General features: G+C 42.3%; 2 protein-coding genes across 10 annotated transcripts in view; one reads left to right on the forward strand and one right to left on the reverse strand.

Annotated features, from left to right (window-relative positions):
- Window positions 1-26,661, reverse strand: part of MCF2L2 (MCF.2 cell line derived transforming sequence-like 2) — a 247,088-nt gene that overhangs the window by 72,080 nt on the left and 148,347 nt on the right. For both annotated transcript variants that reach the window (XM_009239585.4, XM_054553050.2), the window contains one exon: window positions 24,898-24,983. In XM_009239585.4, coding sequence (XP_009237860.4) covers window positions 24,898-24,983 — 86 coding nt within the window. The remainder of the gene's footprint in view (window positions 1-24,897; window positions 24,984-26,661) is intronic.
- B3GNT5 (UDP-GlcNAc:betaGal beta-1,3-N-acetylglucosaminyltransferase 5) lies at window positions 1,380-21,416 on the forward strand. 8 transcript variants are annotated; one of them, XM_002814338.5, is made up of 2 exons: window positions 1,380-1,598; window positions 17,526-21,416. In XM_002814338.5, exon 2 carries the CDS (start codon window positions 17,831-17,833, stop codon window positions 18,965-18,967), a length of 1,137 nt encoding a protein of 378 aa, XP_002814384.1. In that variant the 5' UTR covers window positions 1,380-1,598; window positions 17,526-17,830; the 3' UTR covers window positions 18,968-21,416. The 8 variants fall into 8 exon arrangements, with proteins under 8 accessions (XP_002814384.1, XP_009237857.1, XP_009237858.1 ...); XM_009239582.4 differs by having other exon boundaries at window positions 1,380-1,552; XM_009239583.4 differs by lacking the exon at window positions 1,380-1,598 and adding an exon at window positions 1,661-1,954.

The raw sequence follows: 26,661 nt of genomic DNA on the forward strand, positions 1-26,661 counted from the left end.
GACCTTGCTCATCTCTCCTTCACACCCTCTCATCTCTCCCTCCTACCACCAAAAAACTTGCATCATATCTCCAATCTCCCGACATACTTTTGAAACCATGTATCTATCTGGTGTGTTTATCTGTATGTAGTATGATGTGAATATGTGATTTGTATGTGTGTCTACCACTGTTTTGGTCAGTTTGTATTTCTCGTGGGTACAGTTCTATGTGCTCATGTATGTGGAACATATGTATACTGACACATGGACCTAGCTCCAATTGATCTGAAAGGAATATAATTGTAATTGAATATTTACAAAGATATACAACATACACATGTGATGGCTGGGGGAAATGCATGTGGGATTTCAGTCAGCATTTTATTAGAGAAGGTATGTGATTAGTGCTGTATTAACAATGAATCAGCTTATTTGTGGGTCACTGTCAGTGACTCCTTTGCGAATCACATATGTAAATATTTCTGTCTGTGGTGTGATGTACATGCAGTGCCATAGTCTGGGAGATGCTGAGCCATGCCCTGTGTAGGTAGCATATGAAAAGAACTACATGATTTAAAAGATGCTGACCGGCTTAAGGAAAGCAATTACAAAACTTCCTAAAAATCTAGTTTGAATGAACAAATACAATGTTTACAGTTTTCATTTTGTGTGTGTGTTTTTTCTTTTAGAGACGGGGTCTTGCTATGTTGGCCAGGCTGGTCTCTGACTCCTGGGATCAAGCAATCCTCCTTCGGCTCAGCCTCTCAAAGTGCTGGGATTACAGGAGTGAGCCACCGTGCCTGCTGGCCCCACTGTTTTAAACCCTGATTCGACAATCATACATTTAACTAATTACCTGTCTTGTTCCTTTTACGACAAACTCAAAGCTTTTATTTTACTAAAGTATTTGGGTTAATCTTTTGCTTTTCTGTCATGTTCTGAAATATGTACAATAACAGAATCGCTCAAAATATTATCTCCGTTAAATGTTTTGTGGCTTTAGGGAGAGGTCTAACAACATGCGGGGAACAAGAAATCAAGCGCATACAGGATTCATTTATAATCTCTCTCGTTGAATAGAAGTCCGCATCTCTCGATATTGTCTGGTTACCTGCATGAAGTATTCTAAAGGAGGAAAATAGCTCAAAGAGGACATTCATGTGCCCTCTGGCTTCCAGTTGGCCATTTGAGTAAGCGATCGCAATTAACTGACGAGCGGCAAGGAAACACTTCCTGGAATTCTCATCTACAGACAAGAACAAACTTGGGCGGGGCCCGTCACCTTCACCTACGCGCCGGGAGGGTGGCGGCCTGGCGGGCGGGGCTGGGCTCGGGCCGTGACGCCGAGAGGTGCGGGGCGCGCGGCTGGGAGCCTCGCGCCCCCGCCCGGGCCCGCCCCCATCCCGCCCGCATACAGCCCGCATCCCGCCGGGGAAGTGAGCCCAGTCCAGCGCTGCCCGTCCAGTCCTCGCCCAAGATTTAAAGCCTGCAAGTTTTGTTCTTGAGACCGCTCCGATGCGGGAAGAAAAGCCGACCTCCGATTTGGACATTTAAAGAGCTGGGCTTGGACTTGGTGAGTTTCGCTCTAAACTGCCCTTGAAATGAAGCTGGACTTGGAGGTAAAGTCACTGGGAAGCTGGCGTGGGGCGGGGTTTCCCCCTTCTCTCGTATTTTAGAAACGGACAGCGGCAGTGCAGCCCTAGTTTGCTGTAAGTTTCCTTGCTTTGTTACTGAGGCCCCCAGAGCTCCAGGCATAAGTGGTGTGACCAGAAACCTTTTAACAAGACCCGCCTGAGCCTGCCTTAGAGCTCCCGCTCGGAAAGGAAAAGACCATCCTAATCCGCGGCGCTGCAGAACCGGTGTCCCGTGTGGGAGGAACCGCGGCGTGCCCTGGGCGCAGGGCCCGCGAGGCCAGCACAGTCCGCCTCTTGGCGGAGCGCCCTGGGCCGGTGGTTCCGCGCGGAGTTAGTCTGTGGTCAGTTACGTGGTGAAAACACGGCTGTGCCGCGGCCGCATCTTTCCGCGGGCCGAGGCCTCTCTGGGTGGGAATGTTGGCTTCCTTTCCGGATCACTAAATGGGGAAAGTTCTGGCCGCTCGGCGGGATACGTCTCCAGGCCACGGATGGTTCGTTCTCCGTGCCGCGGCCCCGAGCTGGGCGAGCTGGGCGAGCTGGGCGAGCTGGGTCTCCCGCGCGGGCTCCCGGCACTGGGGGCTGCGGGCCGCCCCCTCCGCCCCGCCCCCGCCCCGCCGCGCCTCCTCGGCCGAGCGACTCCGCGGTCTCCGGCGCGGGAGGCTCCGAGTCTGCCCACTCCGGGCCGAGCGAGGTCTCCGGAGGGGAAGAGTGGCGAGGAGGTGAGGGCACGCTGGCCCTCGCCCGGCGGGTGGCGCCAGGACTTCAGGTGGGAACGCGCGCTCGGGCCGGGGGCGCGCGGCTGGCGTGGACACTGGATCGGGGCCCGCTGCCCTGGCCAGGACCGCGCACGGCCCAGCGCCGGGAAGTCGGGAAGCCGGGGAGGCCTCTCCCACCGCGGGCCCCGGCAGCCCGCCCTCCGAAAGCGCGGCGGAGAAGGAGGCTCGTCCCCTCCCCGGAGCGCCTTTGTTCCCTCCGGCCTGCCCGCGCGGGTGGCCAGCGGCTGGGACCCAGGCCGGGCCGCCGCCCAGGTGCGGCAGGTAGGCTTGGGGGCCGGGCAGCTACGGTTGGGGCGGCTTCCCGGGGCCGGCGGGTCCCCCTCCCTGAGGAGCTCCGGCTCCTCGGTGGCGGGACCGGCCCGGGCGCGGGAACCGCGAGGCGAACGCCGCGCCCACCAATTCGGTTGCCAGCCGGGGGCCCCAGGCTTGCGGCCACCCGCCTCCGGCTGGAGGGCTGAATTCGAGTCGAAAGCCCGTGTCGGGCTGGAAAGAGGAAACCGCCAGCCTGAGAACGCTTTCGGCGAGTTACTGGCAGGGGAAATGGGGACAGGGAAGTGGGCAGGCGGGGAGACTGAAGCCTCAGATCTCCCTGGTGGGGAGGTCGTGGCCGCTCTTTCCTTTGACTCTGCCTCATTTCATTTTGAATCCTGATGTGACAGAGGCAGTTGCTTGCTTGGATACCATATAGGTAAAAGTAACAGTTTTCAACTCGACTCTTGACTACACCTTGTACATTCTTGGCCAGTGTTGATTTTCTTAGGTTATGGATCATGTTAAAGGGACACCGATGTGGTAACCGCACAGTGGCTGGTGGTGGCCTGAGGCTCATATTTATGGTAATTATCTGATGAAAGTACATCCATCAGAATTGGATTTGTTCCTCTGTGCCTTTATTTTGGGAAACCTTGCCTGGTCCCTGTGGGGGATGGGAGAGGAATGTGAAAAGTTGAAGTTGACCCAGAAAAGGATGATTGAAGATAGTTGTATTAAGTGGTGGCACCGAAATGATCCCACCCTGAACTTTCTGAAAGGGTGATTAGTGATCAGCAGCTGACGTTATAACTTTCTCAAAATAAATTTATGGTAGATTTTCTATCTGGTCACAAGTGAGGAGGTGAAAGCTGCTTTTTGGGGCCAACTCTTTGCTTTTAAAGCAAGCTAAATGCAATACCAGAAAGGTTTCCATTCTGTACTTAACCTGCTTGTCCTTCTCACTCTTCCTTCTCCTCCCGCACACGATCTGAGCATTGACTGAGCACTCTCTGAGGAGGAGGTTGACTCAGGCTGACCCTTCCCGGCCCTGCAAGGCTCTAAGGTAGAACCAGTGTTATCACAGGAAAGGCCCAAGCCAAAGCTCAGAGCAGCTGTTCCTGAGAAAGTGGGAGATGAGGACGAGTAGGAGGTAGAGATGCTTATAACTGCTCTGCCCAGAGAAAACTCAGAAGGTGCAGAAGAATTTTCAAAATAAAGTGCAGGCCCTATCAAGTAAAAAATGAAACATTGTATTTCATTAAAGTGGTGATCAGTTTTCTCTTGTCATAAAAGACATTCAAATGGTGAGATTGTTAAAAAAAAAAAAAAAGAAAACTTTCTAATTCTCAAAAATAGAACAGCTTGAATAATAACTCATGGGTTTTGAAATGGGTCATCTTTTAAAATGGGTCACTTTGGCTTGAATCATTGCACTTGGTGACTTTCACATTGTAAAGGGTCAAGTTCTTTCTGAGGCCCAATTGCACTAGAATCTGCATTTCAGAACACAGGAAGTATCAGGAAGAAACTGGGAGAAATTCAGAAGGAAATTGTCTCTTCTCAGAATAACAAGATGTACCCTATTTAGGGGGAATTTTATATATACTGAAGTAAAGAGATCTCAGCTTTGCATTTTTATAATACATTATGCCTTTTCTGAAATATTTCCATAGCCATTATTTTAATTCATTGTTAGAATAACCTTGTAAGGAGAGGAATTCATTGTATCTGTGTTCCAGAAACGGAGGCACAGTAAATTACAAGAGCTCTGCCCTTTGATATCGAATCTCTGTGAGCGAAGATGTAGCCAGAACAGTGTAAATCCAGAATTACTTTCCTTACGGTATGCAATATTTAATTATTATGTATTAGTTTACATATATATAGGGGATGTAAGAATCTTTATATTTAAAGGATAAGAAACTTGATCAGGTGAGATACGAGATTTGAATAAAAAAGCGATTTTTTAGAAACATTTTAATTCTACAAATTCAGATGTTGGCTTTGATATGTAACTTATTCAGATTTCTCTTCCATACAAGGCTTTAACACTAGAAGCCAGTTCTCTATAAAAGAGCATGTTCTACCAAGTGTGTAGGCAACAAAGCCCAAAAGTTCAAGTTCAAAATACTGTTTCACAGCCTAAGATCCACCTGATATTTCAGATTTGACTCTTTTGCTCCTTTCCTATAACTTTCTATAACTTTTTCATAGTGCTCTAAGCAAAGTAAGTTCAAGGATGGACTCACCTCAGGTTTCCTTCTCTTACTTTAGAGGACCGTATAATCTTATACCTGTGTCATCCTAATTGAAATGTATTTTAAGTGCTTGTGGGAACCATGTTCTTTCCTGTCAAGAATAATGGAAGACCATTATTCCATTAATGGAATAATGGGGAACATGAGAAGGACCATATTCAGTCAATTAGGGACGATACTTCTGCCTCAACAGTATTTGCCATGTGTTAAATGGCCCTTAGCCATCAGATCAGTATTTTTAAAAACTCCTACCTAATCAATGTTTTTTGAGAAGAAGCATATTATGAGTATAGCTCAGTATTCTAAAAAGAAAAAAACCTGAAAAAAAAAATCAGCCATCCATTAACTAACCCATCCTGGTAAAGCTACACGAACAGATTCTAGAGAAAGGAAATTTGCACAGATGGAACATCTAATCTGGACTGACATTGTCAATAAGTTATCTCAAATGATCCTGAGAAAACACTGGTACATGGTTTAGAGACAAGTCGAGCTCATGTGACCAGTAAATGGAGAGGCACAGTATACATCTACTTTTGTTTGCATTTAAACACTCTCGGCTTTTTTACTCTCTTTCACCACCATCAGGTCCAGATTCCAGCTTGCACTGGAATATTTATTGACCCTTTGATAGAAGATCTACACCTGAAACATCTCTGAAGTCTTCTTAGCATCCTATCCTGCCCATGGTGATAAGTTAATGTTTGTTGAATTAGTTAAATATACGTATTAACCTACTTTCAGGGCTGCCCGTTGCAATGCCTAGAATAGGGCAGGCACTTAATAAATGGTAGTTAACTTAGACTAAATGTTGATCCACCAAGACAGAAACATGTTACATATACCTCTTGTTTTACACCATCTTCTACTTTTTGTACCTTTGTGTTATAAACCCTCTATCAAGTGCTGTTTCTAAAGACAATGTCCAGAATGGGACATAGGAACTGCCACTGGACAACAGGCAGACACTGGGTTATATCGTCATCCTGTTTCTGAATCCTGGCTTTTCTTATTATTATTCAACCACAGCTAACCTTTCTGATCTCCTTTTTTCCGTCTTTTCCCTATACCCTAACTTCTAGCCAAACTAAGTGATTTGACATTTCCCCACTCAAGCCACAACTTTTTCTCTTATGTGTTTAAAAAAAATTCCTGCGTAATCTCTCCTGGAATGTTTTATTCCCTGCTCCCTCCACTTCACCCCTTTTTTTTTTTTTTTTTCTGAGATGGAGTCTCGCTCTGTTGCCCAGGCTGGAGTGCAATGGCGCCATCTTGGCTCACCGCAACCTCCGCCTGCTGGGTTCAAGCGATTCTCCTGCTTCAGCCTCCCGAGTAGCTGGGATTACAGGCATGCTCCACCACACCCAGCTAATTTTTGTGTTTTTAGTAGAGATGGGGTTTCACCATGTTAGTCAGGATGGTCTCGATCTCCTGACCTCCTGATCCGCTCACCTCGGCCTCCCAAAGTGCTGGGATTACAGGCGTGAGCCACTGCACCCGGCCCACTTCACCCTTTAAGCCAGTTGAAATGCTCCTTGCCCTACTCCTCCCTTCTCCTTTTCTTTCTCCCATCCAAGTACTAACCAGGCCCAACCCTGCTTAGCTTCTGAGATCAGCCAGGATCAGGTGCATTCAGGGGGGTATGGCTGTAGACCTCTTTCTGAGCTGTGTCTTCCTCCTTTCCTCCCCAAACCCACATTTGAATTGTGTTCTAGCTCCTGCTCATTTGCCACCTCTCCCACAAAGCCTTCCCCAGTTTCCATCTTCTCCCTGCTTCCCTCATCTCAGAGGAAAGCTCTTTATTCACAGAGCACCTGGTTTGGGGTCCATAGTTTGTTGTCCCTTGGTATCCTTGGGGAATTAGTCCCAGGACACCACCCCCCCCACCCGATATCCATGCATGCTCAAGTCCCTTGTATAAAATGGTACAGCATTTATATATAACCTATGCAATATTCCCATGTACTTTTTTTTTTATTTTTATGTTTTTAGAGATGGTTCTCACTCTGTTGCCCAGGCTGGAGTGCAGAGGCATGTAGCCTTGAGCTCCTGAGGTCAAATGATCCTCCTGTCTCCGCCTCCCAAGTAGTTGGGATTACAAGTATGAGCTACCACACCTGGCCAATGTACTTTAAATCATCTCTAGATTACTTATAATACCTAATGCAATGTAAATGCTGTGTAAACAATTGTTACACAGTATTGTTTAGTGCATAATGACAAGAAAAAAATGTGCATGTTCAGTACAGACACAACCATAAATTTTTTTTTTTTCAAATGTTTTTGATTTGTAGTTGGTTGAATCTGAGGATGCGGAACCCATGAATGTACAGGGCCAACTGCATATGGGTTTCTAATAACAGATTCGTGGATGAAGCCTACCCAACATAATGCAGCATTTCAAATGTATCTTAGTCAGTTTTTCTGGGGCAAAGCCAGCCTAACAAATCTCAAGAATGTTTGAAAAATTCTAGCTAGAGTGAACGTTGTTCTTCTAGTGACTCAAATAAAGCAGTCATTGTGTCTGAGGAGTCCTAGTGGGGTGGCAGGGGTGGGGTTGGGAGTAGTGGCTATTTGTAGCATGTTTTGTATCATATTAAAGGGCTAGGTATGCATTTTAGGCAATAATTCTTACTCTTATTGATAGGAGAACTTGTATTTTTTATTCATCTACCTTATGATGGACAACTGGTTTACATCTCTTCATCAGGTTTACTTCCTATGTGTCATTTTATGAGCTGACTTTGAATATATCTTCAGATTTTCCCTGCCTTTACACATGAAAACGGTTTTGATACAGCTTTTTCATTAGAGAATGGCAGCTTTTCCAGGCCAGGGTGTCTGTGTCTGACTCCTCGCCTTTCATTTTACCCAATACTTGCTTAAAACATCCTCCCTGAGTCCGGTACTTTTTTGCCTCCTCTCCTTCCTTCCACCCCACCTCTTTTTATCCCCCTCCTGCAACTTTGGATCTTCATCCTTGGAGTCCCTGAATCTTTTTTGTGGATGAAAGACTACACCCAAAGGACACAGACTGATGAGGTCACTTCTGCCCCCTGTCTAGTACTACTGAGACCAAGAAGAAGGAGGGAAAACTGAAATGGAAGGTTTGAAAAAGAGTATGTTAGTAAAGGAAGTAAGAACAGTGCTAACAAAATGCAGCAAAACAGAAATGGCTTCACACTTCTGGCAGTGAAGCAAATTCTCATCCATCTTGGGTTGCTTCTCTTGACCCGCCCACCTGCTCCCCTGCTGTCCCCTCCTGATGAGAACTGCAGGAACACCTGTGCCCATGCCAGGGAAAAAGGGCAGGGGAGGAACACAGGGATGGGGCTGGGACTCAGAAGCTGCTCTAAGCTGCCACAGGGTCTGGAATTTGTTGACATTACATGTAACTCGGTATCTCGGTGCCTCAGTATCTTCTGCAAAATGTGGAGGGAGATCCTTTCTTCCTCAAAGGTTGTTGTAAGGCTTAAAGAGCTACCATATTTGTAAGGCATTTGGAACAGGGCCTGGTGTATAGTAGACATACCCATGGTAGTAACTGTTGCTAGACTGGGTAAAAGGAGAAGTTTCTTAAGTAGGCAGGAAAAAAATTGACAAGAGTTATATTTAAAAGAGCAAGCACCCGTGTCAGCCCAAACAAGTGTGTTGCAAGAATGAGCACAGAGGGCCAAGCTCAGAAAAGCGAGTGTTTGACCTCTCTGAGACCTCCTTTATATGTCAGCTTTTTTATTTGTTTCAAATTTTGCATAATCAAACTGGTTACTGGGAATTATTGAGTTCATATAACTTCCCTAAAATCTAAGAATAATCTATAATCCCATGCCACCAGTCCCGTTAATAAAGACTTAGGGTCTGTCTTTACCCATTTGTTCATTTGAAATTCCCCTGTCTTTACTTCCCCCATAACCAGGAAACAGATCTTACACCCATGTTTAACTTATAAAGAGATATAACTGAGTTTACATAGGTGGAGATCTTGTACCTGGATTCACATTGTAGGTTTTACTACCCAACTTTCCCCTCTGTCCCAAAGCCATGATTGCCAAAGTGGAATTTAAAGTCTTTGGACTAACACTGAATCAAGAACTAACTCTATAAATGTATTCTCTGCAGGAGGATAAGAATTCCAGATGGCTTCTAATTGTTGCCCATGGCTTGAAATAAAGTTTCATATAGCTAAAGTCCCAGCACAAAAACACTTGAAGACAGCCATTAGGTAGAATTGTTTTCTTTTTTAGAGGTCTTATATTGGAAATATAACAGTTGCAAAGATATCTAATGTTTCACCTTAAAATGTGAGTTATCAATTCACATTTCACATTGTCTCCTTTCTCCTTGAGCAAACAGACTAGGCAATTAGTACCAAATAGTAACGAGTTATATTTCTTAACACCAATTATTGCAAGTAATTTATTAAGAAAAAATTTAGGAAGATCAAATTATAGCTTTTCCAGTAAATCTGGGGCTTTTTATTCCTGATCTCTCTCAACAAGGCAGTTTGGCTTCTGAAGATTGGGCCTAGCTATACTTAACAGGAAACAGATGACGAGAAGAAGCCAGGAAGAAAAACTTGGAATGTAGAACGAAATGCAGCATAAAGATGGCACAGAAGATTTTATCTTTCCTTCCTTTATGTGTGGACAGGAACTAAAAACTCTCCCACATTGGACTTTATTAAGTAATAAAAGTTTAAATGTAAAAGATATAAAGGAATGAGGATATAAAGGAATTTTTTTAAAAAACTGTGACTCACCGGAAGAGCCTTATATATTCCTACTTTATAAGCATGTCACTTTTAAAGGGATCATTATATTTTCATGACTCATGGGGATATTCCAAGTATTAAATTGATTTTTTAAATGAAGAAAATTATCAGTTCAGTCTTGTTTTCTATGTAGGTTTCACTACAGTATTTTATTTCCCCAGCAAGGAAAAAACCAGAGCTAGAACGGAATGATTAAATTTCTTAGTTTTCTTCTAATCTGTTAGTCTTTCCATTAAATTATACTGCCTCCTTATATAGAATTTCTGGGTTTGTTCTTGTTTTGGCAACAATTGAAGTAAGAGAGGATGATTTTATGGTAGAGGTTTGATTCCATTCTAGATTGGTGTTTTTCGGCTATGTAGAACACAATCCATTCATGGTTCAGACAACCGTTTTAGGAGGTTTTCATGTCCAGCATTAAAAAAAAAAAAAGAATAGAAGTGGGCATTCATATATATATATATGAATATTTATTAAGTAATAAAAGTTTAAAAGATATAAAGGAATGAGGAATGTATATATATATATATATACACCAAATTAAAGTATCATAAAACAATACTAATTCTTACTAAGGATTAGTATTGTTTTATGATGCTTTATTATATACACTAAGGGTTAGTCTTGTTTTATGATACTTTAGGGTGGTATACATACATATACTAAGAATGCAGACATGTCCATGGAAGTCGGCAATATTCAGCCCCCAGCAGGCCCCAGTCAGCACGACAGGGATTAGGGGAGTCAGGTGAGGCAGGGCTGTATAAGTGCAGGGAGCCTGTCTTGGTTTACAGTTTTGACATTTTGTTCATTGTGGATTTTTTTCAGTAACTTTGATTTTTAAAAAATATTGCATCAAAATATTATACTGACTACGGAGCTTTTGGTACCCCCTTAAACTGTGCACCTAAAGTAAGTGGCTCCCTTGTCTCGCCCTAGGCCCGGCCCCAATCAGTATGTTTTACAGAGGGAATGGCTAGTGCTGGGGAACTAGGGAGCCCGTGAGGAGGCGGCCCACAAGGGGAGGAGGAGCTGATGCTGTGTCTGATGTCTCCTCCTTTCTCTAGGAAGCAGACAGGTGAAGTCTTCAGAGTGAGGGGACAGAGCCTGGGAGGGGGAGATTTAGCATGGCCGCTGAAGAGACTGGGAAAGGGATAAGGTCCAGGACAAGTTCAAGAACAGTCACGTAGCACTGAAAACTGCCCAAAGCTAGATAGTGCCATTTGTGGTGATGCTGCCTGCCTGGTAAGTTCCATTTCCCCAGCAGCCCTGGAGGTGTCATAGGAACAGGAAGATGGGAGGGCGCTGGGGTCTGGGGTTGTTGGGGTAGGAAGGCAAAGGTGTCCAATGATTCTGCATCTGAGACAGGGGAGGTGTGTGAGGAAGAAAGGTCAGGAGACTGCTGGGCGGGGTGGGGTGGCAGAAGGTTCTCGATGAATATTTAGAAGTTGCAGCTGAGGAGTGAGTGTACTATAGAGTGAGTATCCTGGAATTTGAGGTCTCAGAAGAAATGCAGTTCTCAGTGAAGCCATGTAAATAACTTCCTGGCTGATAAGGTGTCTTGAGTGTTGGGAGATAACATGATGAAAATGGTATACACACCATGAGGTTTCCTTAGACTTGAGTGTGGTGTAAGTCTACTGAATAAAATGCAGAAATACAGTGCACTGTTGCTTTTCTTCCTGGAAATTGCCCTCCCCAACCTCAAACCAGCCCCCAAGTGGGGCAGGGTCCATCTTTAGACCCTCCTGTAGCACCCAGCACAACCCTACTATATGGTCAATGTCTCTCTTCCCCACTTAGAGCTCCAAGACCAGGGCCTTGTTTGTCCTGCTTACCCACTCTACCCATTTGTTAACCCCATCTTAATTTTCTGATGAATGAGCCCTTTTTTCATTGACTCCTCCTTTCTCTCCTTCTCCAGAATTTATTTTTCCTCCAGGCCCATTGCTGTCTCTCCACCTACAGAGCTTATCCACATTCATGAAATTAGTCATCTTCATGCTCAGAGTACCCACCTGGATCTCTCCAGTCCTGTCTAACTCGTCTTAGATTATTACCCTCTGGACATCTGTGCCTTTTTGTCTCTCCATCCCCTCGAACTCAATGCGAGTCTAAAATCAAATACAATCCCCTTCACTCCTAACTCAGGAAACCAGTTTTCCCTCCCTTGTTGGTAATGCTTGAAATTAGCTGTCACTTCTTTTCTTCCTCCTTTACTCCCCATCCCAGGTCATTCATCAGGTCCTGCTAGGTCTTTGTTTTTCTTGAAAGGGCCTTCTTTATGCCTTCCTTCCCTCCCCACTTCCACCACCCTCGACTAGGCCTTCCTCACCTCATCTGGCATCAGTATGAGCCCCTGAGAAACCAGCGTCCTGATCTTCAGGCATTCTGCATTTCACCCCATACCACCATTCCAGTTTAATCCCTCTTGTTCAAACTTAATAAATACTGAGCAAGGGAGTTACCATAACAAACAAAACCAGAAATTTCTATGACTTCCTGCTGCTTTCTGTACCCCCCTAAGACTCCTCTACCTGATTTTCAAGGTTCTCCATAAGCAGCTTCCCACCTCTCTGCTTTCAAATCTTCTATCTGCCATACGCAGTTCTTGTCTGAAACAAAGATTGTTCCTACTCCTGCAGCCACCTAAATCCTAGTCATCCCCAGGCCCTCCTAAAATCCTGACTAATCCAACCCCCACCGATTTCTCTACTAGTCCCAGAGACTTTCCTCTTGTGCCTGGGGTTGGTATCATGCAGATTAGTGCTGACACACTGTACCTTACCAGGATTTGCCCATTGTTGTCTGTGGGAACTATGCTTTCATGTGGGAACTATGAGTCTTGTCACAAATAGAGTGTAAATGCTTTGAGATTGGAGACTGTAAAATACTTCTTCATGATCTCCCACTGTGTCTGGTGTAAGAACCCGCAGAGTAAATACTCATATACTTGTAGGATTAATTGAAACACTGGAGACTGAGGTTGTTTAACTTGTACTTAAAAGTGTGGACCTCCCCATCTTGATTAAAACTTCAAAATGGATAGCAGGTTTCACATATTATCTCAGCATCACAAAAGTAGACTCAACAAAGAAATGAGTTGACAGCAGGGGCAAGGTTTACAAAAATCAGGGATTATTGCAGGGAAACTTGTAGCCTTTGGGTGTGCTAACTAGTTTTTTCAAAAAGTTTAAAGAGCTCTCTTGTGAAAGAATATTCTTATGAATAACTGAGGGGCACGGCTCCTAGACTGAAAAGTATTTGGGGTCTGTCACCTCTTTTCTGATGTTCCTACTTCTATTCTTTATTCTGACTACCTCTATTAGAAAAGATAATACTAAGAATACCTGTCCCTTCTTCTCAGTCCAAATAGAAGCAAACCCAGGTTGTATTTGAGATATCTGCATATTTTCTTCTAAGCAATTCTTTGTCCTCTTCTCTCCCATGCTTTTCTATTTCCTATTTTCAGCAGGCTCTGAAGTCATTTATAATTTTTACTGCCCCTCAGTGACATTACATGGATATTCATCCCTGATTTGCAGATTAAAGCACCGAATCAGAGTGAGGTGAGGGTTGCCCAAGGTTACACAATAAATCTGGCCCCAAACAGGGGTAACCCTTGAGTTTCTAGCCTGTTGATTGGCCACTGACCCGTGCTGCAGGCACACAAAGGAAGCTGCACCCACAGCAGTCTGTTGTGGATGGTTGCTGAGCTTCGCATTCGGCATTGGGCTTGCTTTGTTTCCTGCCAGGCCCAGCATTTTCTTCTACCAGATCGGCAGGCTTGTGGGTTTCTTCCTAGGTCCCTCCCCTGCACTCTGAATAGGAAAGCTGGAAGCTGTGCTTTAGAGAAGCTTTAAGACGCTGTAAGAAACCAGAAGAGTGAGCGCCAGTTGTATGTGCGTGGTCTCCATCCGCAAAACCGGAGCTGGGCGCAACAGTGTTGACTTGTAATTGATGAATTTAGATCGGGGGCAGGCCGGGGGAGGGCAGTGCTTTTGATTTAGGCTGGGAAAGGCCTCCTGGTGACTATGTTCAATTTGGAGGAATTCAGATGTTCTTTTGTTATACGAGTGAAGCTGTGTAATACAAATGAGGAGTTTTACCTTTCCTAAATCTTCCCCTTATCATTCCAGTATTATCAGTGAGATCTGGTTGTGATTTATGTAAATGGTGGCTAAAAAATTCAAACTACTGAGGGGGAGAATTCTCATTTTAGAGCTTCACATGCTGTGCTGAACTAAATAAGTAGCGTGGGATGTTGGCTTTGTGACAGGTCTTTTGTCATTTTTCAGAAAGCATTTTGACTTGTTGATGTCAATTTGGAACAGCTGAAAAAATACAGGAAAATAAGATAAATACGTACATATTGAGGGTGGGGACAAAATGAAGGTTCTGAACCAGCTGCTGGCTTACAGTAGCCATATAAGCAGCAGCAGCAATGCACCAACCTGGTAATAGGCCTGATTCACTGGAGAGATACTAGCACCTTTAATGAGTCAGATAGATGCACAATGGGTGTGGGAGCAGTTGGGCTTGTGGGCAGAAAGTCTAGCAAGAAGCTCAGACTTGCAGACAACTGTAGGACGTGCAAAGCAAGCTGGCGTTGGAGCTTGCCGGGTACAGCTGCTCAGGAATAGGCAGCTGGTTTTCCCTTTGATCCCTGAGATTCCAAAGGTTACTATCCTCTTTGTTCCCTTCCCAGGGTCAATTAGAGTAGAAACTGCAGATGCTTTTCAGTTGAGAATTTTCCTAGAATTCTCAAAAATGTGTATGCTGGCTTAAAATCTGCCATCAAGAATTCTGTTACCTTGCTTTAAGCCTCCAGTTCCTTCCAGATGTATGGTGGAGGAGGCCAGAGGGCCCTTGCTTTGGGGCTTCAGAGGATGGTTGTTATCTGGATGAGCACCGTGGAAAGACTGAGAGAGCAACTGAGAGAAAGTGGGCCCCTGAATGAAAGTGATTTCGCAAAGTTTAGGCAGATGCCACCATCAGAAACTGATATTTTCTGACGTCTTTCTCACCTTCCTCTAGAGCATTCAGTCCAGAAATGACCAGCCTGTCCAAAGGGGGAAATTATTGATATTGATCTGTTCCTTAGAGCAGTGTTTCAGTCTTTTTTTTTTTTTTTTGAGATGGAATCTCATTCTGTCACCCAGGCTGGAGAGTACAGTGGCACGATCTTGGCTCAGTGCAACCTCCACCTTCCTGATTCAAGTGATTCTCCTGCCTCAGCCTCCCAAGTAGCTGGAATTACAGGTGTGCACCACCACACCCAGCTAATTTTTGTATTTTTTATAGAGATGGGGTTTCACCATGTTGCCAGGCTAGTCTCAAACTCCTGACCTCAAGTGATCCTCCTGCCTCAGCCTCCCAAAGCTCTAGGATTACAGGCATGAGCCACCATGCCCGGCCTTCAGCCTTTGTGATGTTAAAGCACAGTAACACATTTCCCATTACACCCCTGAATGCACACACACATAAAACCCAAAAGTTTCACAAAATGATTCTTGCTCTTACTACTCTCAGTACACTCTGCATTTAAAAAAAAAAAAAAAATGCTGGTTGTGGCTTCCTAAGTGGTGTGTGCAGTTTTCAAATCAATGCCCTTGGCGATAAAGTGTGCCCTATACTGATTATCTCTGGACAAAGTCTGAATGGGGCTTGGCTCTAATCTCTAGTCCTCATTGGACACTTTACATACCTGGCCTTTGCCTCCACCCTGATGTGGAGTGATCATGGGGGTGGGAAATATAGCTGGATCCGAAAGCTCTGAAGTGGGGATGGAGGTGTCACAGCTGAGGCTAGGCCCATTCTGCAGGGCACTCAGTGTATACAGTTGGTTTTCTATCAGGGGTCAACTGGCGGGGGGACTTGAGGACAGATCTCTGGGCACAAAGCAGGGCCTTTGCCCTGGGGCTTGCTATGTGGCTCAGCCTACACAGCTCTCTCCCTGTCAGTCCTGTCCAAAGTCCAAGAAACTAATGTACCACTCCTGAGGAAGAGAGCCTACCTTTCCATCCAAGGAAGTGTTTTACCTGTGGTAAGCACTGGGGACAGAATTCTTGAGGCAGGAGGGTGCTGCGTCCCAGTGGTGGAAGAAAAGAGAGGACCTGGGGTAAGCAGCCATGGCATGGACCTCATCCGAGGTGGCACCTGGCTAGGGTCCTGACCCCCAGTCCTTCCCCAGTAACCATGACTTTGAGTAAACGGTGACTCCACCCCCGGCATGGTTCTTTGCACCAACATTTGGGGAATGCCTACCAGGGGTCACACACTGACCTGGATGCTGAGTGTAGGGTGTCCACAACATCGTGCCTAAAAAGTCTCTGTGTGGGGTATAAGAAGGTGCTGGGGCAACACAGATGAGATGAGAAGCATCTTTCAGGGAATGGGTTGATCCCAATTCAGGCTTCCCAGAGAAGGATGTCTGTAGACTTCATATTAGCAAGGGAGGTAGGGTAGCCAGGCCACAGGACTGCTGGTGTAAATACCAGGGCATATGAAATGGCAAGTGTGACTGTGCTTTCAGCCAATAATTTGGTATTGTCAAATGATGGGACCAAAGAGCTGGAGAGGCAGATCCTAAAGGGTCCTGTGGGCCAGGCTGGATTTCATCTTCTCACTAACTAATGGAGAGGCTCTGAAGGAGTTAAAAGAGCTCAGTTCGTCTCGTGGTTAAATCCAAGTTTTACAAAGGTCACTCTGACTGTAAAGTGGAAGGTGGGTTGGCCAGGGGATCATCTAGTCTGGGTGAGAAGTGATGATAACATGAAGGGGTGAAGAGAGATTTAGAAGAAGTGATTCACAGGATTAAACATTTAGATAATGGAAGTGGAGGAAATGGGGGGGGGGGGCGGTTCCAGATTTCAGGCATAGATGAAAGAGGTGCAGTTAGGCACATATAAAGAGAAACAGAAACAGCAGGTTTTAGGGGAGAAGATAACAGAATGGGTGAGAAATGACACTTGAGGACCCTAGTGTGCTAGGTAACGATCTGTCTACTTCCCTTCATTTGTCATGTATATTCCCATTTAATTTGCATAAAGACTTCGAGTTAAACGGTCTTACCCCAATTTGTCAAATTTCTGTGTTAGATGCATGATACGGTACAAGAAACCTTAAGTGGCTGAGGCAGCATTGGTGTTCAAATTGCCTGACTACAAAGGCAGTGCTTGTTGGCTACATTCTGTTGCTTCCCAGTTTAGAACATGTTACGTTGAGGCGCCTGTTGCATTTCCAAATAAAAAAGTACAGAAAGAAGGTGGCTGTATAAATCTGGGGCTCACAAAGTAATTTTGATTATTGAGAGTTTGCTTTCAAGGAGCAAATTGTGACTCCTTGATTATGAACCTTAATTTAAAAAAAAGAAAAAAAAGTCTCACTCTTATTCCTGCCTTGTCTGGGGCAAGCCTTAATGGATTTTTACTGCTGTGAATTTTCTTTTCATTGAAGATTTTGCCTTGATCTATGTATCTGCTTTCATCCTGACCGTATTCAAGTCAGTATATTCATGAATGTACCCGTTTGTGAAATTTGAACTTAAGTATACACGATTATAGCCGTTTGGGAAGTTTTTTTTTTTTTTTTTTTTTTTTTTTTTTTTAAGAGTAGGAGTAGAAAAAAATCTCTGTACTCTGAATGGGAAGACAGTGTAACGCAATTTTTTCCCTTTTCCTGTCCTCCTTTAAAAAAAATAAACAGCCGTATGCCTCTGCTAAATACTAACTGCCTCATCACCTTTTGTGCAGATCGGGCAGGTTACATTTGGTTTTAAGGAATTAGGAATATGTTTCTTTCTGGCACCTTAGAACCCACGCGATTGTGATTCTTTTCTCTTCTTGACTGATAGGTGGCATGGAATGCTCACATGGGAGAGCCGCATGAGGCCGCCCACCACACTTCCTGAAGGATGCCCGTGTGGAAGAATTTTGACGTGCCAGTGTCCTCGTTCTACAGGGTGTTCCATTCTTTCACAATCTCAGAAAAATGGGACTAAAAGAGACTATTTTGTAAAATAAGAAGACTGTTTTCCATTTTTAATGACCAACATGTATTAAGATGGACACCTACTCTACGAAATACGAAGTTCTATGGTCTCGAAGAAGCAAGTGCCTGTTTAAAACTGATCCTAAATAAAAACAGACTTGCGTGGATATGAGAATGTTGGTTAGTGGCAGAAGAGTCAAAAAATGGCAGTTAATTATTCAGTTATTTGCTACTTGTTTTATAGCGAGCCTCATGTTTTTTTGGGAACCAATCGATAATCACATTGTGAGCCATATGAAGTCATATTCTTACAGATACCTCATAAATAGCTATGACTTTGTGAATGATACCCTGTCTCTTAAGCACACCTCAGCTGGGCCTCGCTACCAATACTTGATTAACCACAAGGAAAAGTGTCAAGCTCAAGACGTCCTCCTTTTACTGTTTGTAAAAACTGCTCCTGAAAACTATGATCGACGTTCCGGAATTAGAAGGACGTGGGGTAATGAAAATTATGTTCGGTCTCAGCTGAATGCCAACATCAAAACTCTGTTTGCCTTAGGAACTCCTAATCCACTGGAGGGAGAAGAACTACAAAGAAAACTGGTTTGGGAAGATCAAATGTACAATGATATAATTCAGCAAGACTTTGTTGATTCTTTCTACAATCTTACTCTGAAATTACTTATGCAGTTCAGTTGGGCAAATACCTATTGTCCACATGCCAAATTTCTTATGACTGCTGATGATGACATATTTATTCACATGCCAAATCTGATTGAGTACCTTCAAAGTTTAGAACAAATTGGTGTTCAAGACTTTTGGATTGGTCGTGTTCATCGTGGCGCCCCTCCCATTAGAGATAAAAGCAGCAAATACTACGTGTCCTATGAAATGTACCAGTGGCCAGCTTACCCTGACTACACAGCTGGAGCTGCCTATGTAATCTCTGGTGATGTAGCTGCCAAAGTCTATGAGGCATCACAGACACTTAATTCTAGTCTTTACATAGACGATGTGTTCATGGGCCTCTGTGCCAATAAAATAGGGATAGTACCACAGTACCATGTGTTTTTTTCTGGAGAGGGTAAAACTCCTTATCATCCCTGCATCTATGAAAAAATGATGACATCTCATGGACACTTAGAAGATCTCCAGGACCTTTGGAAGAATGCTACAGATCCTAAAGTAAAAACCATTTCCAAAGGTTTTTTGGGTCAAATATACTGCAGATTAATGAAGATAATTCTCCTTTGTAAAATTAGCTATGTGGACACATATCCTTGTAGGGCTGCGTTTATCTAATAGTACTTGAAGTTGTATGTTTTCACTGTCACTGAGTCAAACCTGGATGAAAAAATCCTTTAAATGTTTGTCTATACCCTAAGTAAAATGAGGATGAAAGACAAATATTTTGAAAGCCTAGTCCATCCGAATGTTTCTTTGATTCTAGAAGCTGTTTAATATCACTTATCTACTTCATTGCCTAAATTCATTTCAAAGAATTTGTATTTAGAAAAGGTTTATATTATTAGTGAAAACAAAACTAAAGGGAAGTTCAAGTTCTCATGTAATGCCACATATATACTTGAGGTGTACAGATGTTATTAAGAAGTCTTGATGTTAGAATAATTGCTTTTGGAAAATACCAAATGAACGTATAGTACTACATTTCAAGGAAATGAATATATTGTTAGACCAGGTAAGCAAGTTTATTTTTGTTAAAGAGCACTTGGTGGAGGTAGTAGGGACAGGGAAAAGTCAGCATAGGAGAGAAAGTTCATGAATCTGGTAAAAGAAAGTCTCTTGTTCTTAACAGGAGATGTAGAAAAATATGTACAATGTTATCATAAAGAGACAAATCACTTCTTACCACATCCATGTAGCTACTGGTGTTAGAGTCCTTAAAATACCTTTTTTTGCATCTTTTTTCAAAGTTTAATGTGAACTTTGAGAAAAGTGATTAATGTTGCCCTAATACTTTATATGTTTTTAATGGATTTTTTTTAAGTATTAGAAAATGACACATAACATGGGCAGTTGGTTGCTCATAGGGTCCTTCTCTAGGGAGAAACCATTGTTAATTCAAATAAGCTGATTTTAATGAAGTTTTCAACTGGTTTTTAAATATTCAATATTGGTCTGTGTTTAAGGTTGTTATTTGAATGTAATTTACATAGAGGAATATAATAATGGAGAGACTTCAAATGGAAAGACAGAACATTACAAGCCTAATGTCTCCATAATTTTATAAAATGAAATCTTAGTGTCTAAATCATTGTACTGATTACTAAAATTAACCCACTCCTCCCCAACAAGGTCTTATAAACCACAGCACTTTGTTCCAAGTTCAGAGTTTTAAATTGAGAGCATTAAACATCAAAGTTATAATATCTAAAACAATTTATTTTTCATCAATAACTGTCAGAGGTGATCTTTATTTTCTAAATATTTCAAACTTGAAAACAGAGTAAAAAAGTGATAGAAAAGTTGCCAGTTTGGGGTTTAAAGCATTTTTAAAGCTGCATGTTCCTTGTAATCAAAAAGATGTGTCTGAGATCTAATAGAGTAAGTTACATTTATTTTACAAAGCAGGATAAAAATGTGGCTATAATACACACTACCTCCCTTCACTACAGAAAGAATTAGGTGGTGTCTACTGCTAGGGAGATTATATGAAGGCCAAAATAATGACTTCAGCAAAAGTGACTGAACTCACTCTAAGACCTTTCACTGCAGAGGCACCTGTTAGGGAAAATAAGATGTCTCATATAATAAGGTAATGTCGGAAACATGCAAAACAAAACTAAAAAAGATTTCTCAGTATACACAACTGGATGATGATACTTACAATTTTTAGCAGGTAGCTTTTTAATGTTTACAGAAATTTTAATTTTTTTCTATTTTGAAATTTGAGGCTTGTTTACATTGCTTAGATAATTTAGTATTTTTAACTAATGTCAAAACTACAGTGTCAGACATTCTAGGTTGTAGTTACTTTCAGAGTAGATACAGGGTTTTAGATCATTACAGTTTAAGTTTTCTGACCAATTAAAAAAAAGTAGAGAACAAAAGCATATTTGACCAAGCAACAAGCTTATAATTAATTTTTATTAGTTGATTGTTTAATGATGTATTGCCTTTTGCCCATATATACCCTGTGTATCTATACTTGGAAGTGTTTAAGGTTGCCATTGGTTGAAAACATAAGTGTCTCTGGCCATCGAAGTGATCTTGTTTACAGCAGTGCTTTTGTGAAACAATTATTTATTTGCTGAAAGAGCTCTTCTGAACTGTGTCCTTTTAATTTTTGCTTAGAATAGAATGGAGCAAGTTTAAATTTCAAGGAAATGTGAAGGCACTTCCTTTTTTTCTAAGAAGGAAGTTGCTAGATGATTCCTTCATCACACTTACTTAAAGTACTGAGAAGAGTATCTGTAAATAAAAGGGTTCCAACCTTTTAAAAAAGAAGGAAAAAACTTTTTGGTGCTCCAGTGTAGGGCTTTTTTAAAAATGTCAACAAAGGGAAAATAAACTATCAGCTTGGATGGTCACTTGAATAGAAGATGGTTATACACAGTGTTATTGTTAAAATTTTTTTACCTTTTGGTTGGTGTGCATCTTTTCTCCATATTGTTAATTTTATACCAAAATGTTAAATATTTGTATTATTTGAATTTTGCTCTTGTATGGCAAAATAATTAGTGGGTTTAAAAAAAAATCTATGGTTTCCAATAAACAACTAAAAAATTATCATGAGATGTGTATTTAAACTTTTTCATGAACATTGCTTATATAATCATTCGTTCTGTCTTAATGTACTACATGGTCTTAGCCCTGTTCCTATAGGATTATCATGTTCTCTGCATTATAGAGCCACCTAAGATGCTACTGTTTGTTAAATGACTCATGCTGGAATATCTGGATGGGGAGATGTTCTTTCCTAATGTCATGTGCCACAAAATGACGTTTCGGTTAACGATGGATCACATATATGACGACAGTCCCATGAAATTGTAATGGAGCTGCCCTATACAGGTGTACCATTTTTTTTTATCTTTTATTTCAGATTTTTACTGTACCTTTTGTATATTTAGATGTGTTTAGATACACAAATACTTTCCATTGTCTTACAATTGCCTGCAGTATTCAGTACAGTAACATGCTGTACAGGTTTGTAGCCCAGGAGCAATGGGCTCTACCATGTAGCTAGGTGTCTAGTAGGCTATTCCATCTAGGTTCTCGTATGTATAACTGGGACGTTTGCACATCGATGTGGTCACCTAAAGATGCATTCATTGGCCAGGCGCGGTGGGCTCACGCCTGTAATCCCAGCACTTTGGGAGGCCGAGGCAGGCGGACTACCTGAGGTCAGGAGTTTGAGACCAGCCTGGCCAACATGGTGAAACCCTATCTCTACTAAAAATACAAAAATTAGCTGGGTGTGGTGGCACACACCAGTAATCCCAGCTACTCGGGAGGCTGAGGCAGGAGAATCGCTTGAACCTGGGAGAGGGAGGTTGCAGTGAGCCGAGATTGTGTCACTGCACTCCAACCTGGATGACAGAGCGAGACTGTCTCAAAAAAAAAAAATGCATTTCTCAGAACTTATCCTCATTGTTAAGCAATGCATGACTATAATCTGTTGAGAGAGGGATGAAATCACCTGTAGTTATAGCGCTTTAAGATACCATTTGAAAAGGTTACGTTTTCCTTTTCTTTGACACGGTTAGCTGTCTGAAATACAGTCAATTTTAACCCTAATCTCTTAATATCAGGAATGCCCTTACACCTACTTTGGTGTGTTTGGTGCTTCGATATATTTGCATGTAATGTGCTCTCATCTGTTTTTTACCTGATTCCTGCTCAGTTCTTCACATAGCATATTGTGTAACTCAATCTATATTTAAAACTTGTAAGCATCTGAATGGTTATGGTAGAACTTTTTACTTGCAAGTCGTGGTAGGAGTGTTTGTAGTTGGTACTAAAATGTGATGACTTGGAAGAATTAATTAATGACCTATATTTGGGGACTTTAATTGGATGCTATAGCTGCAATGAGAATAGAACCAGAGAACTCTTGATATGCAAGGTTATTCATTCTGCGATAATAATGAGAGGAATATTCGATGTCTCTGAGTCAGTTTTCCTTCCGATCACTTCTGCATTCTGCAGTGACACAATCCTTAATCATAGCTTTCATTACGATATTCCTTTACTCCAGACCTCAAAGACTCCTTACTGCCTTCAGCATCAAATCTAAACTCTTCTACCTGGTTTTCAAGGCCCTACGTAAACTTTTCCTCCTTCATTCCCTATAGCTTGGTTTTTTTTTTTTTTTTTTTTTATCACTGCCACTGTTATCTATCACAAATGTCAATCATGACCATACCTTGCTTAAGTTGGTTTCCCTTGCCAAGAACACTGTTTTTTCTATACCTGTTGAAATTTTGGAAATCCAATTCTACCGTCTCTCTTCCCTTAAGCATCTCTTCCTTCCCTCCTCCCCAAGTTTATACTTAGTCACATATATTATCATACTACCTACTAATCATTCCATGTGTTTTTTTACTAGCTATAAGTTCTGAAGGCAACCATGCCTTGTACAGTGTCCACTTAGGGTTCTGAATAATTAATCATCTCCCCAAAATCTGAAAGCCTTCTATATACCAAGCACATTTGTATTAGTTATGCAGCAAAACTCAAATCTATAAAATCAAAAAGGAATAAGGAAATATAGATTAAACAGTTGCAGCAAAGACTGGTGATCTTAAGGTATTTATTCAAAGTCGGTGGTAGCACAAAAACAGTAGTCTTATAGAGTCTACCTCTTGATTAACTCAGTGGCTAATTTTGCCTTTTCTCAAAGTTCTTTTGCAAGAACATAAAGATATTTTTGTTTCTTTAGTTAAGTGCTGTAACTTTATTCCTTTGTGTTTCTCATAAGAAGTATGATTTGGCAGTCTGCCATAAGTTTTTTGTTTTTTTTTCTTCCTCTTTGAGACAGGGTCTTGCTCTGTCACCCAGGCTGCAGTGCAGCTGTGTGATCACAGCTTAGCTTACTGCAGACTTAGCCTCCTGGGCTCAAGCAATCTTCTCACCTCAGTCTCCTGAGTAGCTGAGACTACAGGTGCACCCCACTACACCCCACTAAATGTTTTAATTTTTTGTGGAGATGGTGTCTCACTATGTTGCTCAGGCTGGTCTTGAACTCCGGGGCTGGAGCAACCCTCCTACCTCAGCCTCCCAAAGTGTTGGAAAGTGTTGGGATTACAGACCTGAGTCACTGCACCTGGCCTGTTATAAGTTAATACAATAATTCATCAACTAACTTAAAGAACACTAAGACTCTTATAAAAGTAGGTAGGAGTTTTAGTAAAAGTCTCAAAAGATAAACTGTCACTTAAGGAAAACTAGAGAACATATCATTGCCAAATGGTGTTTTTCAGAGATTATACCATTCAACACTCACATGCTGAATTGGGCCGTTCATTATCACTCCAGGAACATGGCAATCAGTAAGAGCCCACATGTTTCTTTGAATACACCGTAAGTGAAAGAATATAAAGTAGTCTAGTTAATATTACATTTAATCAAGGAGCAAATTCCTAAAGATGTTTGTTCATTCATTCTACAGACATTTTTCAGAGGCCTGCTAAGAGTCAAGCATTATGATAGACACCATGGATAAAAGCTTACAAGTCAAACAGCGTGGGTATAAATAATGTGACTAGCACTAGAACAGGTGTCATGATGGGGATTCTGAGTATAAATATTTTTTTAAAATAAATTTCCCCGTGTTATTTTTGGTTTTTACCTCCCTAATTTAGGCTTTCTGAACGGCACAGCATTTCTGAGGATGCAAACACCTTTCTACAGAGCAAAAACAGCATTTGTATAAATTGTGTCTTTGGGGAACCAAGAGACTTTAAATGTGTTTAAACCAATAATTCAGTCAATATCAACATTAGCTTACATGTAATATTCTCTTGATAGCCCAATCTTTTAAAACACTGTATTCTTAGAAGTTTGGTTTCTAAGATGTCACTTTAAGCTCTTTTGCTTGTTGCTTTTGTGGGATCCACAAGTTTTGTTCTCAGGTACATAAATGAAGGTTAGTATACAGGATAAATATTATGATTCTTACCTGGGAAAGACAGGTGCTGAGGTGTAAAAGAGAGGATCCTCGCCACCCGTGACCCCCGCCCCCCGCACCCACGGATCTGCAGTCTTACCTGCGGGGGGAAAGGTCTCTGAGCCTGGCCTGCTGCTCCAGCTCAAGGTTCCTCCTTTCATGACAGCTTTCAAAGATTTCTTCATTCTGAAGTAAAAGAAATTTTGGTAAGATTTGATATTGTAGGGACCTCCTAACCTATATTTTTCTCTCTCCCAATTTCTGTGTTTGATTTTGGTTTTGATTCTCTCGATAAGCAAAATATCCAGTTTCTCATGCGGCTCTTTCTCAGGTTTTCACCAGCCACTCTGTGGATCCATTATGGTTTGCCCTTTTTGGCTTCCTTTAGGCACACTAAAAACTCCTTCCCAAAAGCAGGTATCGGCCAGGCGTGGTGGCGGGCGCCTGTAATCCCAGCTACTCGGGAGGCTGAGGCAGGAGAATTGCTTGAACCTGGGAGGCAGAGGTTGTGGTGAGCCAAGATCACACCATTGCACTCCAGCCTCAGCAACAGAGCGAGGCGCCATATCCAAAAAAGAAAAGCAGGTGTCCTTTCCCCTTAATCATGAAGGGCTATTCACACTGTACCGCCCCACCCCTATTGATTCATAAGAGGACAGTAATGTGATCACTGCATTCAACATCTCCTTTTTTTTTTTCTTGTAAGAAATCAAGGTCTGGAAAAGTTGCACTCGCCCTAAGACCACAAAGCGCTGGAGGCAGAGATGAAGTAAGCCCAGTGTAGGCTTTCATAGATGCGTGATAACAAGTCTAACTAAAGAAGTACCTGGGATACCAGTTTTGCCAATTCAGCTCTAAAACAATATGGCAATCTTATATTCCAAATATATATATATATATATATATATATATTTGTATTTATAGTAGAGATGGGGTTTCACCATGTTGGCTAGGCTGGTCTTGAACTCCTGACCTCAAATGATCCACTGATCTCGGCCTCCTAAAGTGGAGGAAACATATATATATATATATATATATGTTTTCCTTTTAAAATAGGATGTCAGTCCAATAAGAATCTAAATTTTAGTTCCCTCTATTATATATATCTGACCAGGGACCAGATAATATTTTTCATGTGTCAATATATAAAAGTTGGCCAGGCGCAGTGGCTCATGCCTGTAATCCCAGCACTTTAGGAGGCCGAGGTCAGTGGATCACTTGAGGTCAGGAGTTCAAGACCAGCCTAGCCAATATGGTGAAACCCCGTCTCTACTAAAAATACAAACATTAGCCAGGCATGGTGGGAGGCACCTGTAATCCAGCTATTTGGGAGGCTGAGGCAGGAGAATCACTTGAGCCTGAGAGGTAGAGGTTGCAGTGAGCTGAGACTGCACCACTGCACTCCAGTCTGGGTGACACAGTGAGACCCTGTCTCAAAAGAAAAAAAAAAAAAATATATATATATATATAGAGAGAGAGAGAGAGAGAGAGAAGTAAGTATCAGTCCCAGGATTCAAATTTGAACCAGTCCCAGGATTCAAATTCAATCTAATTATTTTCACCACACTACCAAAAGTCTTTCTTCACATTTTCTATATAAAGTTGAACTAATTAATACAGCAGTGAATGTTACATTGTATCCTTTTGCAGTTTCTCATCTATGACATTACTATGCCTGAATTCCCCACTGGACTTTGAACTCAGTCTTACTCATCTTTGGATCCCCAGCGTGTAATACAGGCCCTTCATAAAGAGTGGCCATTATTACTAACAAAATTTCCTTTCACTGTGAAACCTGCTCCCAATTATAAAATGAATTGTGCTCTTTCGAACTCTGTTGATCTATTGTATGCGGGGTGGATCA

Source organism: Pongo abelii, chromosome 2, assembly GCF_028885655.2.
Source record: "Pongo abelii isolate AG06213 chromosome 2, NHGRI_mPonAbe1-v2.0_pri, whole genome shotgun sequence".
In the NCBI taxonomy this organism is placed as follows: Eukaryota; Metazoa; Chordata; class Mammalia; order Primates; family Hominidae; genus Pongo; species Pongo abelii.